The sequence below is a fragment of the Microtus oregoni genome, unplaced genomic scaffold, assembly GCF_018167655.1.
Source record: "Microtus oregoni isolate MIOR12 unplaced genomic scaffold, Mior012 000012F_ref0000307, whole genome shotgun sequence".
Lineage (NCBI taxonomy): Eukaryota > Metazoa > Chordata > Mammalia > Rodentia > Cricetidae > Microtus > Microtus oregoni.
Window position 1 is genome coordinate 22,364,867 of NW_024543071.1, and position 15,641 is coordinate 22,380,507.

At 43.0% G+C, this 15,641-nt stretch overlaps 1 protein-coding gene across 1 annotated transcript in view; it reads right to left on the reverse strand.

Annotated features, from left to right (window-relative positions):
* Positions 1–15,641, reverse strand: part of Plce1 (phospholipase C epsilon 1) — a 142,496-nt gene that overhangs the window by 63,640 nt on the left and 63,215 nt on the right. Inside the window, exons 4-6 of the mRNA XM_041661310.1 lie at positions 9,679–9,824; positions 7,948–8,206; positions 6,017–6,222 (exon numbers count right to left, since the gene is read on the reverse strand). Of these exons, the coding sequence (XP_041517244.1) occupies positions 6,017–6,222; positions 7,948–8,206; positions 9,679–9,824 (611 nt within the window). The remainder of the gene's footprint in view (positions 1–6,016; positions 6,223–7,947; positions 8,207–9,678; positions 9,825–15,641) is intronic.

The window sequence follows — 15,641 nt, forward strand, 5'->3', positions numbered from 1 at the left end:
ATGTCATCTGGAAAGTGACATCACCGAGTGTCTCTGGAGAGAAGAGACTGGCAGTCCCACCCGTAGACAAAGCCATGGTTCTCATGAGCCTCAGACCCACTTGTAGGTCTTGCTGAGACAGTGACTTCTTTGCTGGGAAGAGTCCGCAGCTGGAGAGAGTTCAGCCAACTCAGAAAGGTCCTCCCATCCCAAGGGAGTCTGTCCTTCAAAACTTGGCTACTGGGCAGCTACAGACAAGGGAATTACGAGCTGAGGTTTCAGATTCAACTGGCCCTGGCACCAAGGGTGAGAGACAACCCTGGGAGGCAGCTGTAGAGAACAGAGGGCTGAATGCTGGCAGGTAGCAGAAGGCCAGAAAATGAAGTGTTTAGGAAAAGATAGCACCACCCTCAGTGGCTGGCAGCAGAATTTATCAGCTGAGGACCATTTCGGACGTTAATAGCCTTGAGCTCAAGGTCATCAAGTAGATCAACCCCTGGAGCTACTATGAGGTTGCAGCCGACCCCTTGACATCTAAAGCTGCATCCCTCCATCAGGGATGCAACAAAGCGCAAAGACAGATCCACCTGTATAAATCTCAATGGTACGAATGTTTCTTCTACTCCCAGTGGACTTGAGAGGAACCTGAGCTAGAACATTAGCCAGCACATGGGGTGTGAAATGAGGACTCTTGGGGGGAATGGGGGAACCTGCCTAGTCTATAGATGGCAAAGCTAAGTGTGGCCAGCAGAGGCCCCTGGTGTGCAAAGAAGGGAAGCTAAGGTATGAGAGGCCTGTCCCCAGAGGCTCAATGCCTGCATAAACCATAGGAAGTAAAACCTTCAGGGATCTGGCTCATCCTCTCCTTGTTGCATATACCTGACATTCTCCCATTTCCAAGGTTCCAGAAATAAGTCGTTCTAACCCTTCACCTTCCTCCTCTGTCTTTTGTCCCTTGTGTTTCCCTGTATTTATTTATTTTTTTAAAATAATGCTTTTTATTAATTCTTTGAGACTTCCACACAGTGCACTCTGATCATATCCATTGCCCTCTCCCGAGTCCTTTCAGGTTCTCCTCCACATCCCTACCTGGTGTAGGAGCTCCTTCTGTTTGTGTGTTGCTTTTATTGGCTAATGAATAAAGAAACTCCCTTGGCCTAGCTGATAGGGCAGAACTTAGGGAGGCAGAGGAGACAGAACTGAATTCTGGGAGGAAGAAAGCAGAGTGAGGGAGAGAGGCCATGAAGCCGCCAGAATCAGACATGCTGAATCTTTCCTGGTAAGCCACGGCCTCATGGTGATATACAGATTAGTAAAAATGGGTTAAATCAAGATGTGAGAGTTAGCCAATAAGAGGCTAGAGATAATGGGCCAGGCAGTGATTTAATTAATACAGTTTCTGTGTGATTATTTCGGGTGTAAGCTAGCCGGGTGGCCAGGACGGAACAAGGGCCCTGCTCTCCGTGCAACACCTACCTACCCAAATGTTTGCCACCCACGCCCTAAACCGGCTAGTGTTGGCCAACTAGTCCTAGGTGTGGCACCTGCCCTGGAGTGTGCTTCAATATAGCTGGAGCTACTCCATGAAGAAAACTGACATTTTCCCTCCCAGCAGTAATTCGATGTTCTCTGGGCCCTAGTGGAGAAGCAAGCACCATAACTCCGTTAACGATTAATTGCTCCACCCATAGATCAGCGCATCTCTCATCCCTCATCAGAGAAGTTCTTTGTGGTAGACAACAATGAACTCAGAGAGGGCAGAGAATAAGAGCTATCAGAGTACCTAGCCCCAAATGTTTGCATTTCCTCTCTCCCCACATGGCTCAGGGATCTTTGCAGAAGAAAAGATTCCAGGAGCCAGAGGTGCTGACCGACCCTGCAGACAGTGTTTTCTGCATGTTACAGGCAGAGGCACATGCGGATGCCCAGCAATCATGACAGCATGCTTCAGACCGACTCAGCCATAAGCCAGACAAAATCCCAGCACAAGGAGAGGTTGTTCGTACCAAATCCCCTTTAAACACTTTACTACTATTTTACTTTGTCATATTTTAAAGGGCTTTATGTATTTATTTTATTCCCTTTTATACATTCACACAGTTTTGCCTATGAATGTTATTTTCTGCAGTCAGTCTCTTTTCGGATCTCCCATATTGCCGCCCACTTCAGTTTTTCTTCTTACTACACTTTTAGTAGTGTTTGTACACATTGGCTAAAAACAAGAACAAACAAGAAACCAAAAACATCTCAGATTTTAATTTCTCTTCTTTATTAACTTATCTACTTACCTAATTTTGACAATGGGTTTTCTCAGTGTCTGGAAGTCTTTCTTCATTTTTCCTAATTTCCTGTTCTTCCCTCTTTCCCTCCATTACACTTTCCTCTACTGCTCTCCCTTTCTTTGGTTTATTTAACTTTGCTTCTCCTCCATTTCCCCTTCTCCCTGTCCCATTCCCTCATTGGTTTTATTTACAGCTTTGATCCTAAATAAAATTTAACTTAATAGCAAAACTTACAATAGTTTCCCCATTTTCTGACTTAATAGTCATGAATTACATGTTAGTTGGCTTTTCTTTTTTTTTTTTAAGAATGTCTGTAGCGTGTATTGTTTGGTGTATGGTGACAGGCTACCATTGTTTGTCCTATCCAATATGAGCCACACTAGAGGTGCAAGCCCTCAAAAGTGAGCTGTTCAATAAGAAGATGGCCACACAAATACAGAAGCAATATTTAACCCAATGAAAGTATGGGTTACAGCGGATTAACACACGGTCAGCACCCCTCCAAAGAAGTATGGCTCTTTAACTGCTGAACTCAGAGATGATGGATTGGGTAAAATGGTGAAGGAAGATTTTAGAATTTACTGGTGAAAATGATCAATGCCCCCAACAAGGTACAAAGAAGCAAAAGAAGACTGCAAAGTATCAGGATACAAAATTAATGTACAAAATTCAGTAGCTTTCCTTTATGTCAGTAATGAAATTATGAAGAAAGAAATCAGGAAAAACATTCCATTTACAACAGAATTACAGTTAAAAATACCTATAAGTGGAACATGATGGTTCAGGGCTTTAATTTCAGCACTCCAGAGACAGAGGTATTTCTATGCATTCAAGTCAAGGCTAGCCTGGTCTACACAGTGAGTTTCAGAACATCTACATAGTTAGATCCTGTTTCAAAACAAAGAATTGTCCTCCCAACACAAAACAATCCCCCCAAACACCTAAGAAATAAAATATAACCAAGGAAAGGCTGCTCAATAAAAACATTAAAACTCCAAGGAAAATGAAGAAGGTATCAAAAGATGGGAAGGGGTGCTGGAGAGATAACTCAGAGGTTAAGAGTACTGGCTGTTCTTCCAGAGGTCCTTGATGGAGGAAGGTTATTGGTTAGAGGATAGGTGGGAGGAGTAAACAGAACAAAATGCTGGGAGGAAGAGGAAGTGACGTCAGACTCGACAGCTCTGCTCTGGGGAGCAGATGCCTCAGAGAGACACCATGCTCCTGGCTCCTAGGCAGACGCACGCTATGAAGCTCCAACCCAGGATGGACACAGGCTAGAATCTTCCCGGTAAGCGCACCTAGGGGCGCAACACAGATGATTAGAAATGGGCTAAATTAATATGTGAGAATTAGCCTAGAAGAGGCTAGATAGACATGGGCCAAGCAGTGATTAAATGAATACAGTTTGTGTGTTGTTATTTCGGGCATAAGCTAGCCGGGGTGCTGGGAACGCAGCCCTGCCGCCCTAATTATTACAGGTCCTGAGTTCAATTCTCAGCAACCTTATTGAGGCTTACAACCATCTGTAATGAGATCTGGTGCCCTCTTCTGTCATGCAAGCATACACAATCAGGCAGAACACTATATACACAATAAATAAATAAAATTAAACAAAAAAGATGGGAAGACTTTTCAAGCTGGTAGATTAGCAGAATTAATACTGTAAAAAGGGTCATATTACCAAAAGCAGTCTACAGATTTAGTTGTATTATATAAATCATAACAACAGAAAGAACAAGCCACTGACATATAAATATATAGAATATAATAGAGGAACCAGAAATAAATCTACACAGTGAGTGCCACCCAATCTTTGATAAAGATATCAAAAACATACACTGAAGAAGATACCACTTCTACAAATGGTGCTGGGAAAAATTATACCCAGTGAAGAACTCAATCCCCGAATCTCACTCAACATAAAAATCAATTTGAAATAGAGCAAAGACCTTAATTTAAGAGCAGAAACTTTAAAATAGTTAGAGGAAAACATGGGTAAAATGTTTTAGGATATAGGCATAGGTAAGAACTTTTTAAAATAAGACTCAAAATAATCACACAGTTTTCCTATCCTTATTTTCATTTTTCCTAATAACCTTCTTAATTATTCATTTTTACTCATGTAAATATGCACAAATCTTTGTGGTGGCAGATACACACATAACCATGTGGTGGACTGGTAGAGGTCATTTGAATGACTGGGAAGTGCTTCCTGTAGAGATGTCCTTCTTTGTGGATGACCCTGTTTCCACGTAAAGATTTCTGTTGATGTCAGCAACCTGCTACTGAGAACATATTAAAGCGTTCTCTAGTTTGAGACACAGCAAAACAACAGAAGAACTAATGGAAAATATATATGTGAGATAATTGAACATTCCAGCCAAGACATTACGACAAAGGTGGCACTAGCAAATCTTTGAGCACAACTCCTTCAAGATGGAGAGAGCTAGAAAATGATGTGTGGAAGAAAGCCCAAGGGCCTTGGAGAAATCTGGAGTTAGCTTTACTCCCTTGAAACAAAGGAACAGCAGAGACTCAGATAAATGCCGCTCACTTCTACATTGGCAACAGAGCCCAAGGATCGAGCCTAACTCTAAAGAAGTCCTTTTCCAAAGCTACTGAGACCCTTGTCACTCTAGAGCTTACCACAATATGCACACACAGGTTAAGGACCAAGGCAGCTATGATGAGTACCTGAGAAGATTGACTACGCGAAAAACCTTGACTAGCAAAGCCAGGAGACCTAAAGGTTTGGGGTGCTTTGAAAGTATTCCTCCCCTTGAGCCAGGCTCTGCTATGTGTAAAAGGCTTTAAGAAAAGCCAACAGGTGCCCAACTGAGTCCTCGTCTTTCATTTCATTGTGGGTGACCATGTTTGGCTAGACTGTAGCGTGTGTGATAAGCAGCAAATGAAACAACTAAACAATTGTAAAGTATCAGCTCCCCGGTCCCCGGTATGTGGGGCTAACTAAAATATCCCCTGGCGCAGGGTAACTCAAAATGAGATGTTAGAACCCCAAATCCCAAGTAGGCCGTTGAAGGTACTGATTTCTGAGTATCTAATACCTATCACACCAGATATTTTATTTTACAATGTTTTCTAAAAGATTTGCTTATTTATTAGTTTAACATTTATTAGTATAACATTCTGTCTCCATGTATGACTGCATGCCAGAAGAGGGCACCAGATCTCATTATAGAGGCTGTGAGTCACCATGTGGTTGCTGGGAATTGAACTCAGGACCTCTGGAAGAGCAGCCAGTGCTCTTAACCTCTTAGCATCTCTCCAACCCTATTTTAAAAAAATTTAATATTCACCCAGGATTTAATAGGATCCACCATTATGAAAACTATAAAGTAAATACAAGATTGAGGTTTCAATCCTGAAATCCAATTATTGATGTTTTAGAAATGACAAGATAGCCATCTTTTTAAAGGGATAATATGTAGCCCACTAATATATACATTTCTAAAATTTTACTATCAGTTAAAAAACAAAACTAATAATTTTTTTCAAAGGCTACAACTCATGGAAAAAGTAAAATGTACATAGTAATTTTAGAACAAAGGAGCAACACGGGAAAGGCTAATTCAGACTCTGAATTGGTAAGGTTTGTAGAGGACCCTTGGTTAGGTATGAAAGGGACAATGTTTCCATTAGGTTTTTATGTGAAACTCCACGGAGTAGGAAAAGACTAGTCAATGGTAAGGAGAAGAAAGGCGTCCACCCGCATACACATCGACGCGGGAACTTACTGCCATCGGGTTCTGTCCTTCAAGGAGTTCTTCCTGGAGCCAGTCCCTTCGCTGGAGCTGTCCTCCTCCTCCATCTCCAGGCTTCGACTGCAGCTCCGGATGATCTGAAAGATGCTGTTGACCGTGGACTCCTTCTCTGAATTCTTCAAGCCATTCTGCCCCACTCGTTGTAAGAAGTTGTCTTGGCCACTGTAATCAGCTACAAACTACAGGAGGAAAGTTCAGGAATGCACTGTGGCAACCTAAAAGGTCTGATTTTAGGCTGGGAGACTTAATTATAACAGTGGTAAATAATGACATCTGTGCTTGCTTTACTACAAGAGACTCCAAGACAAGTTTTTATTTCCTGTGTTTTCATCCCACCACGTGAAATCCCAAAACTTGCCCTTTTCTTGCTGCTACAATCTCAGCACCTCTAGGAATCTAAACTGCACTCTGAATTTATAACACAAAAGGCAATATTATCTCATGGCTCCCTCGGGACAAGGTTAGCCACTTCACAGGGAAGGGCAGCTATTTTATTCTTGTAATGGGAACTGAGGAGAGAACCACGGTTAAAGAGCACCAGGACACGGAACAAGATGAAGTGACCTGGCTCAAGACACACACTTAAAAAGCTGCCTTTTGGCTTTCTGGTCCATGTGTGCTGTAGGAAGACAGTAGCTTCTTGGTGTTTTTTTTTTTTTAATATTTATTTATTTATTTATTATGTATACAATGTTCTGTCTGTGTGTATGTCTGCAGGCCAGAAGAGGGCACCAGACCTCATTACAGATGGTTGTGAGCCATGTGGTTGCTGGGAATCGAACTCAGGACCTTTGGAAGAGCAGGCAATGCTCTTAACCACTGAGCCATCTCTCCAGCCCCCTTCTTGGTGGTTTTTAAGCTATTGGCGTGGCTTCATCTTGACCAGGAAGCTTCCAGAATTAGAGGGAAGACCCACTGCCCAGGCAAGAGAAGCAGCGCTCCTTCTTCACCACAGGCAGCAGAGGAGAGCGGAGGGTGGGAGGTTTCCTAAAGCTTTCTCATCATTTACTGGGCGTTTAATACCACCTGCTAAAACCAAAGAAATATTAGCCAGTGGGTATCACTTGTGCCTGTTTGTGGACCTCAAGTCTTCCTGGACCAAGTGATGCCTCTGTTCTCAGGTGACGTGAAATGGGCTGAAGTTTTATGAGTCTTCACACTTCAAGTAAGAAGGAACACGTTTTGTACACACAGTGCACGTGTGTGTGTGCGTGTGTGTGTGTGTGTGTGTGTGTGTGTGCGTGTGTGTCCACTAATGAGACTGTGAATGACCCTGGATTTGGTCTTGAGTTTTCCAAATACATAATGCCTCAACCACCTCCCTAACACATTTTAAAAAGACTTTTATTTCACTTTTAAACAGAGGGAGGTTTCCTTATTTCTTTGAGCCTCTCTATGTCCCTTACTCAATGTCTTGATCAAAGCTTACACTGTCCTCTCCACTTCGGCAGGAGTTAAGAGCAGAAGCCACTGGTCTAGGGGGTGGGTCAGAGCCTATGTGTCTGGTTGAGGCACCCGTGCTCTTGGCATCTTCTTACATGCAAGAAGAGAAGACAACAATGGTTTTCCCAAGTACTCTACCCACTGATTTGGAAATTATTGCTCTCATTTGATTTTATTCTCTGAATCCAGACAGTTTTACCCTATAGCAAAAATTTACCAACTTTTAAAATTAAAACAACAAAATTCCAATGACATTTTCTCCTTTGTGTTCAACGGTGTCATATTAAATCTAAAGTAACAATATTGAGTTTCAAGTAGCTTATATTACTTTCTGCAGAACTTTCAAGGACCTCCTCTGCCCAGGAACAACACACCAAGGATTACTCTAGACTCAGGAAGTGATTTTCTGCACTAAGGACCAGGAGGGCATCTCAGGGGGTTACCCACTTGGAGACACTTACCTCCAGAGCTTCTTCTTGGGAGCTGTACCGTGGGCAGAGCTTCAGGAGGCTGGAGGCGCCATCAAGCACTTCACAGAGCTCCTTCAGGAACACCCCACAGAAGGGAACCACCTTACAGCCGGGGATGTGCAGAGCACGGGTCACCATCTTCTTGTACTCCAGGGAAGACTCATGCTGAGCCATGGCATCCTTCAGGCTCCTCATGGTCTCAATGTCAGACTGATCCATGAACTGCCACATCTTTAGAACTTTCCTTGACCTATTGCAAGTAAATTATATATATATATATATACATACATATATATTATATTTTTTTACCCACCCCCCAATATATTATATTTTTAAATATATATATATATATATATATATATATATATATATATATATATATTTAAGCCCGAAGGGGTGACAACGTATCTTACGGTATGTAGACAGAATTCCATACAACTTCAATGTCTTTAACCTTCTTAGGGATTTTTTTCCTGTGTTACTAATTGGTTTATTGAGGATTTCTGTCTTCAGTTACTTCCCAAGATGATGAGAATTATTATTTATGTAAAGTAAACTACAAAGTAAGGGCTGCTTCAGAGGGTAAAGGCACTTAGTGCACAAGTCTGAAGACTTGAGTTGGGGCCCGGGATTCAAGTAAACACAGAAGGAGAAAACTAACTCCAGAAACTGTTCTCTGACCTCTGCATGCACAGGCTCCGTATATGTCATACATAAAATAATAATAAAGTTAAAAATTAAATAGCACAGACTCAAATAGAAATAAGGCTAATTAACAAAGCTGGAAGTTATATGTTGACTTGAGTGTATTATCAGGAGGAAAACAAGGTTGATGATACTGGTGTAAAATGACTACTCTTCAAAGGATATAGGAAAATGGCTTATTCTGTGCAAATATGAGTGAACATGACCTAGAAACATAGGTTCTTAATCCTCTGAATGACGTGCCCCACCATGGAATAGGTTATGTGAACTTTTATAGTCACAGAACAAAACAAACTCATCTATCAATATATATTGCTGGGAATAGCAGGTAGGTGAGATGGACAAAGTAGAGAAACCTCTTCTTCAGATTTCATATGCTGTCTTCTGATATTCTTAGCTTTAGGGCTAGTGAAGGATAAAGATTTGTGAAACTTAGCAATACATTCCAAAAGTTTCACCTAAGAGTCACCTCAATGTTAGGGGTTGACAATAAACTGATATAAAAGAGACTAAACACAACCCAAGATGATGTTGACTCTTGATTTGCAATATTCCTCCTCTCCAATCAATCAACATGCTTTAGTTAGCCAAGCTGTTTTCTCAGGTATTCACGACAGTGCTGAGAAAGCTGGAACACTAGGTCATCATGCCCTGGCACAAGAAGCAGGTGGGCAGACAGGGAGTCACTGGGAAGGAAAGTGAGAATCATCCACACCTATGTCTGTGAGGGCAGAGACAATTACAGCCAGCCAAGTAGTACTTTTAGCTCCTTCAACACCTGTTCCCCCTGCCCTGTTAGCCCCCCTCCCCTTTTCTTCTCCCTCCCTACCTTCCCTCTCCTCTCTTTTCCTCTCCCTTCAAGGAACCAGGGCTTTGGAGCTGGAAGAAAGTAGTGCATTTCCCCTTCATGATAACTACCAATTAGGTACCTTGGTAATTTGGCTGGCTGCCCAGGGAATTAATTCAGAGATATCTAAGTAGACAGAGAAACCTGTCCAGATCGCCATACTTTCTTACCTGAGGCCAGCCAGGAACTCCATAACAGCGTTGTAGTTGCCCATGTTCCAGCAGCATTTGGCCACATGCACCAGATGTGAGAAGACTTCCCGCTTCTCCTCCATGGAGCCTGCTGTGAGGATCAGCCATGTCACCCAGGAACTCACCTGGAAGATGGTGGGGGGAGGCATTCACTGAAGACATGTCTGGAAAACTCAGTAAACACTGTTTGTTTGTTTACTTTTGGATTAAAAAGAAAATCAGTTTGGGAACTGGAAAAGAAAAGCAGAGAGTTCTAACGTGAAAAACCAGCTCCATTGCTGTTTTGATATGCCCCCTGGGAAGTCAATCTGTTTACATCTTCATATCCATCTTGCAATAAAAACCCTCTTGATCTACATGATTCCTTGAAACTCCAATGTGTGTGTGTGTGTGTGTGTGTGTGTATGTGTGTGTGTGTGTGTGTGTGTGTATATATATATATATATATATATATATATATATATATATATATATATATCCATCCCCCATGGATACTCTTGATGGAATGTGGCTGATGGACGTGAAGATTAAATTCAGTCATTGTACTTAGCCCGTAAGTTGAAAACCCTTATCAAGCAATGAAATGTATGATATGATATCAGGGCTTGTTAGATGGCTAAGCAAGCAGAAGCACCTGCCATCAAAGTCTGACAGCCTGATTTTCATCTCTGGCACCCACATGGTGTAAAGAGAGAATGAAAGTTCTCCAATGTTGTCTTCTGTCTCCACGTGGATGGCATGGCATGAACTCTTGTGCATGTGTGCACATACATACACACACATGCACACACACACATATGCATAAATAAATAAAAATCTTAACAGAATTAGAATGGATGGTACCAAGCAAAAAAATACAAAAATATTTTGAACAATCTCTTAAACATACTAATTTATTATCTTCTCCAAATGACAAAACAATGAGAAGTGTAAACACGCTTCTACAGCAGGAGCTGTTCTAAGTGCTCTCATTATCCCACCTCACTTGTCTCTCACAATAATCCAGAGTTAGGGAGGGTGAGTACCCACGAGGCCAGCTGAAGATCCTCAGGCCATAGGTAGCAAAGGCTTACCTTGGACTAGGGGTTGACATTTGGTGGCCCGCCCCATAAAACCCTCACCACCAAGTGAGCACACAGAAAATATCATGTTTGCTGGCTTCCAGATTACATTTTTCTACTGTGACTTGCTTTTTCTACCACAGAGTCCAGCGGATAAAACTTGGTGATTCCCATCTACACCCCCTTTATGGCATCAGTGTCTAGGTCACCTCCTCCTGCTCTGAGATTATTTTCCTATTGTTCATCCTGGTGCTTGGCCACCGCTCTCCACTAAGTTGACTTGCCTTCTCCACCCTGGCCAACTCACGGGAGGGTGACCAGTTGTCTGTTGTTGACGATATTAGTTGCATATGGGTCAGCAACAGAGCTGACACCTAAGGAACAACTCTTTCTTCAGCCTGTGTGAAAAGAGGCCTGAACAGAGTTCATGATGACCCAGACATCTGAGGAAATAGGAGTTCAAGGCAGAGAACACACTGCCCACAAATGGAAACAATAAGAATTAATGACACTTAGTGTTGGCAGCAACCAGAGAGGGATGTCCAATGGCAGTTTTTCAGATCTAGAATCTATGGTGTACCAGGCCCTGGGTTTGAGCCCCAGCATCGCAACCAAAACAAAAGAAATGAAACAAGACCAAGAACAAAACAAAGCAAACAAACCAAAAGAATACACGTCTCAGGAGAAATAACTTCTTAAAGACGACGGCCCTCACTTTAGTGCTCTTATTTAGCTCATGAAAGGTGACAATTTCTTTACTTATTTCTTTCCTGGGGGGACCCTTCTGAGCGCTCAGTTTGGAGCTTTGCCTTTGAAGATAGAGACAGAGAGAGACAGGATTAAAGGAAAACACACCAAGAACTGTACCCGCAAGATCATTAAAGAAAAACCATCACCATCAAAACCCCAAGCCAAACCACAGTGTAGAGGATGGAGGCTCAACCCCGCCACAGAAACAAGTAGGGCAATGGGGCAGGGCAGTGATGAGGCAGGGCTGTACTCTGGCAGTGGGTTCACTGGAGTAAGAAGCTGCTGATTTCTTTCTGAAACAGGCTGAAGTTTAAAACCTGTTGCTCCAATGCCCAGGTGGCTCTGGGTATGCTCTGGTAGCTCCCTGCTCGGGAGGATGCCAGCTGCATGCAAAATCAGAACAGACCTGGAATCAGTCTGTCCTGTGCTGCTCGCCTAGGAAATTCTCTGGGGGGTCTCAGAGCTGAGCTCTCCTGCAGCTGCAAGCAATCCCCTGCTTGGTCTCCAAGCCTTGCTTCCCTCCTGAAACCTTGGCCCTGCTGGACCAAGAAGGTATTTGCCCAACAGAGACTGGCCGTGGTTGGTGCTACTAGCCAATTCTTCCTTTAGCTCGGTTTGCTTTTGGTGGACCTTAACCTAGAATGGGGAGCCAAATCAAATTTTTCTTTACAAGTAGAAATGGGGTCCTGAACACTTAAAATGGCTCCGCAGAGTCGAGTCACCCAGTTCCTGCCTGAGGCCAGGGGCTGCTTGAGTCCTGCGGCTTTAGGGCCTTTCAGACTGAAAGTCACTGTAACATTCCTGCCATGTAGTGAGTGGAAAGGGTTAATGCTCACCCAGGAGGGGCCTCCTCTCAGAGCAGCACAGAGCACTACTTGTTTGTGTCTCAATCCTGATCACGCACACAGATTTATTTCCTATCAGTCAAATCATTTCCCATACACTTTCCCACATGCTAGGGAAAAAATAGCAATACTGTATTTCACATGGAAACATAATTTAAACCAACTGTTCCAAGCCTGAGTGTGAGTCCCTAGGGCCCCTAGCTGTTGAGATTATATAAGCACTGTTATCATAATCTCTCTCTCTCTCTCTCTCTGTGATATCTCCCCCACCTCTCTCTCTCTCTCTCTCTCACACACACACACACAAACACACACACACACACACACACACACCATCAAGTTGCAAACTGCAAAGGCAATCTTGTGATAGCATAGTGTATTTATGATTTTATTGGTGCTAAGTGGTGAGAGTGTTAATAATGAAACAAGATAAATGAAAAAAAATAGAGACAAAACTTTTGGTGGTATCAAATGTTGCCCACAACATAAATGGCAGTTACACTTACCAAGCAGAGGGGAAGTGTGCTGCCAATTTAGAGAGAGTTTCAGGACATCAGTCACAAAGGAAAACATGAAATAGCTCGCAGTACTGTTACTCTACTATAGGGAACACCCAGAGCCCAGAGTGCAGGGGAGTTACCTGTAGGAGACTGTTTTACCTGATTTCAGTGGTACAACATGAATGAGCAGAGAATCAGATTCTGGGCCAGTTCATATATACATAAACATGATTTATTGATAGAGTTATTTATATGTGCCTGTCTGTGTGAGTTTCTCTGTGGGTATGTGCATTGGACAGATCCCTCAGGGCTTATGCAAAAAGCACTCCCTGCTGCTAAGTCATCTCTCCAGTCCCTCAGTTTAAAAGAAAGGTGGGGACAGATGAACGGGCTTCTTAGAACAATGCCCTTAAATGATTGTGGTTTTGGTGCCTCAAGCCAAGAGAAATTTTGGCTTCACTAATCTGAAAAGAAAAAATTTAAATGTGTTTGCAGACAAATAATTTTTGCCTAAAACAAACTGTTCAAGTTGTTAAAATGCATTGTAACTCTAACGTTAAATTGTATATCCCACCTAGAAAAGTAAAATGATTCATGTCTCTCAAAAAAAAAAAAAAAAAAAAGCTTGTCTCAGAAGGCTTGGGTTTGCTCTGATGATCCTAACCCCTGAGCCATGCCTACAGCCTACAGTTTCTCTACAATTGCTCCTTTCCAGATATATCCTTCCTTCCTTCCTTCCTTCCTTCCTTCCTTCCTTCTCCTCCTCCCTCTCTCTCCCTCCCTTCCTTCCTCCCTGCTCTGTCCCTCTTTGTCCCTTCCAACCTTCCTTTCTTCCTATCCTGGAGACTGACTTCAGAGCCTTTCATAAACTAGAAAAGTACTCAACCACTGGCTTACATCCCTGGCCATTCTTTATTTTGAGACAGAATCTCAGTAACTTGTCTAAACTGTCCTTGATCTCACAATCCTTATGCCTCAACCTCCCCAGTGGGTATAATTATAGTTGTATGTCAGCATGTGTGACATCATTTTCATCATCATCATCATCATCATCATCATCATCATCATCATCATCATCATCCTTATCACTCCCCTTTCAGTACTCGTAGGCCTAGCCAAACTGAACATCTTGCTTTCTCTTCCCACATCAAGTGCCATATTGGCTGCATCATAGTTCAACCAGGAAGGAATGTTCTTGGAGTATTCAAATGATCTTTCACTGGTCCATTATGTCTATGTCTTCTATACAGTCAGATCCTTCTCTTGACCCACAGACTCGTGTCCATTCTCCAGCCTCATCTCCTCTCACACCCCTATTTTTAGAGTTAAGCCAGCTTTTTCCCATCTTGGAGACCTTGGGATGCTACACCTCCTATGGAAGGCTCCCTCATGCCTAACTTATTAGCTCATGTCTACTTATCCATTAGGAAGAACTTCTCCTAGATCTGTCATCAAGATTTTACCTCTGGGACTCATACCTCAGAAAGGTCCCTACTGTCCCTTGTCCAGCTGTTGCCCCTCTAATGGGAGTCTGTGAGTAGAGAAAACATGACTGTCCACAGGCCGAGAATCTATCTTCTAGATCATTGCTTCTCTGTAAACCCAGACCTCCCAGTTCAGTGACCAGATGGTACCAAACCTATTTCCATGTCCACAAAACACTTTTTATGTGTCTTAGTCTTCCTGACTGTAGACATAAGAGGCCATTGGGTGGCAGTGGTATCTGGACAGACTTGACATGGGATCTGAAATGTCCATTTACTGGTACACAAGACAAGAAGAGAGGATCGGGGAGGCCACTAATCTAGAACTCTTGTTCTTGTGCTCTCGGCCCCAGAAGACAGGCAAGCCCACTTTTAGGACCCTGACAAAAACATCACTGTTTTTAAGGCATCACTGGTTTCCCTTTTGGACTACGTGTACGTGTTCTGGTGCCCACCCCACTCTGACCCCAGGGCACATGTGGTGTTGTGTCCCCATGAAGGCAGATACTGAGCCTGCTGTAATTTCAGAAAGCAAACATTTCAGCCATTAGCTGAGATCTACCCTCTGCAAGTCTGATGAGAATCGGGAAACAAGTGGATAAATAAATATCCATAAATAATGCATGCCTCCTTTGGAAAGGCAGTCTTGGTGGTTCACCTGGCACCTTCCATCCCGTTCTCTTTAACTTAATGCAGGATGTCGAGGCCACAGTTGTGCTGAACTGGGCTTCTCGCTGCCGCACGTGTGTACGTCTAGTTTATTTTTGTTATATTTGTGTGCCTGACTTTCACATGAGTCTGCTCTGTCTGTCTCAGCAGACCCTGAGTTCTCAAGGACAGAGACCATCTTTCCCACATTTCCAGGACAGGGATGCTTGGTGCCTCTGGCCAATAGGCAGGCCATCCAGAGTCCCAGGAGGCCATGGGTAAGGGAGGATTCTCAGAGCTCAGGAATTATATGTGGGAAAAGCCTAAGTGCTTCCTATTGCTATTCCCAGGTCCAGTAAAAGGAGACAGATGAATTTTTGCCAAAAAAGTTTTTGAATATGCCAGTGTAAATTTAGTCAGAAAGAAGTTGTGTTGCAATGGGTATCTGGTCACTCTGACGGCAAAAGTTGGGCTAAAATGGGCTAAAATGGTGAAATGAGCAGAAGCCAGTGAAAGTCGAACACAGCTCCAGTAGTTAGATAAAGTACACACATCACCACCCTCCACAGACTGAGGCAGCCAACACAGGCACCCTGACATTTGTGTCTGTACACACCCATGTCTACCCTGTGCCCCTACATATGTGTCTGCACA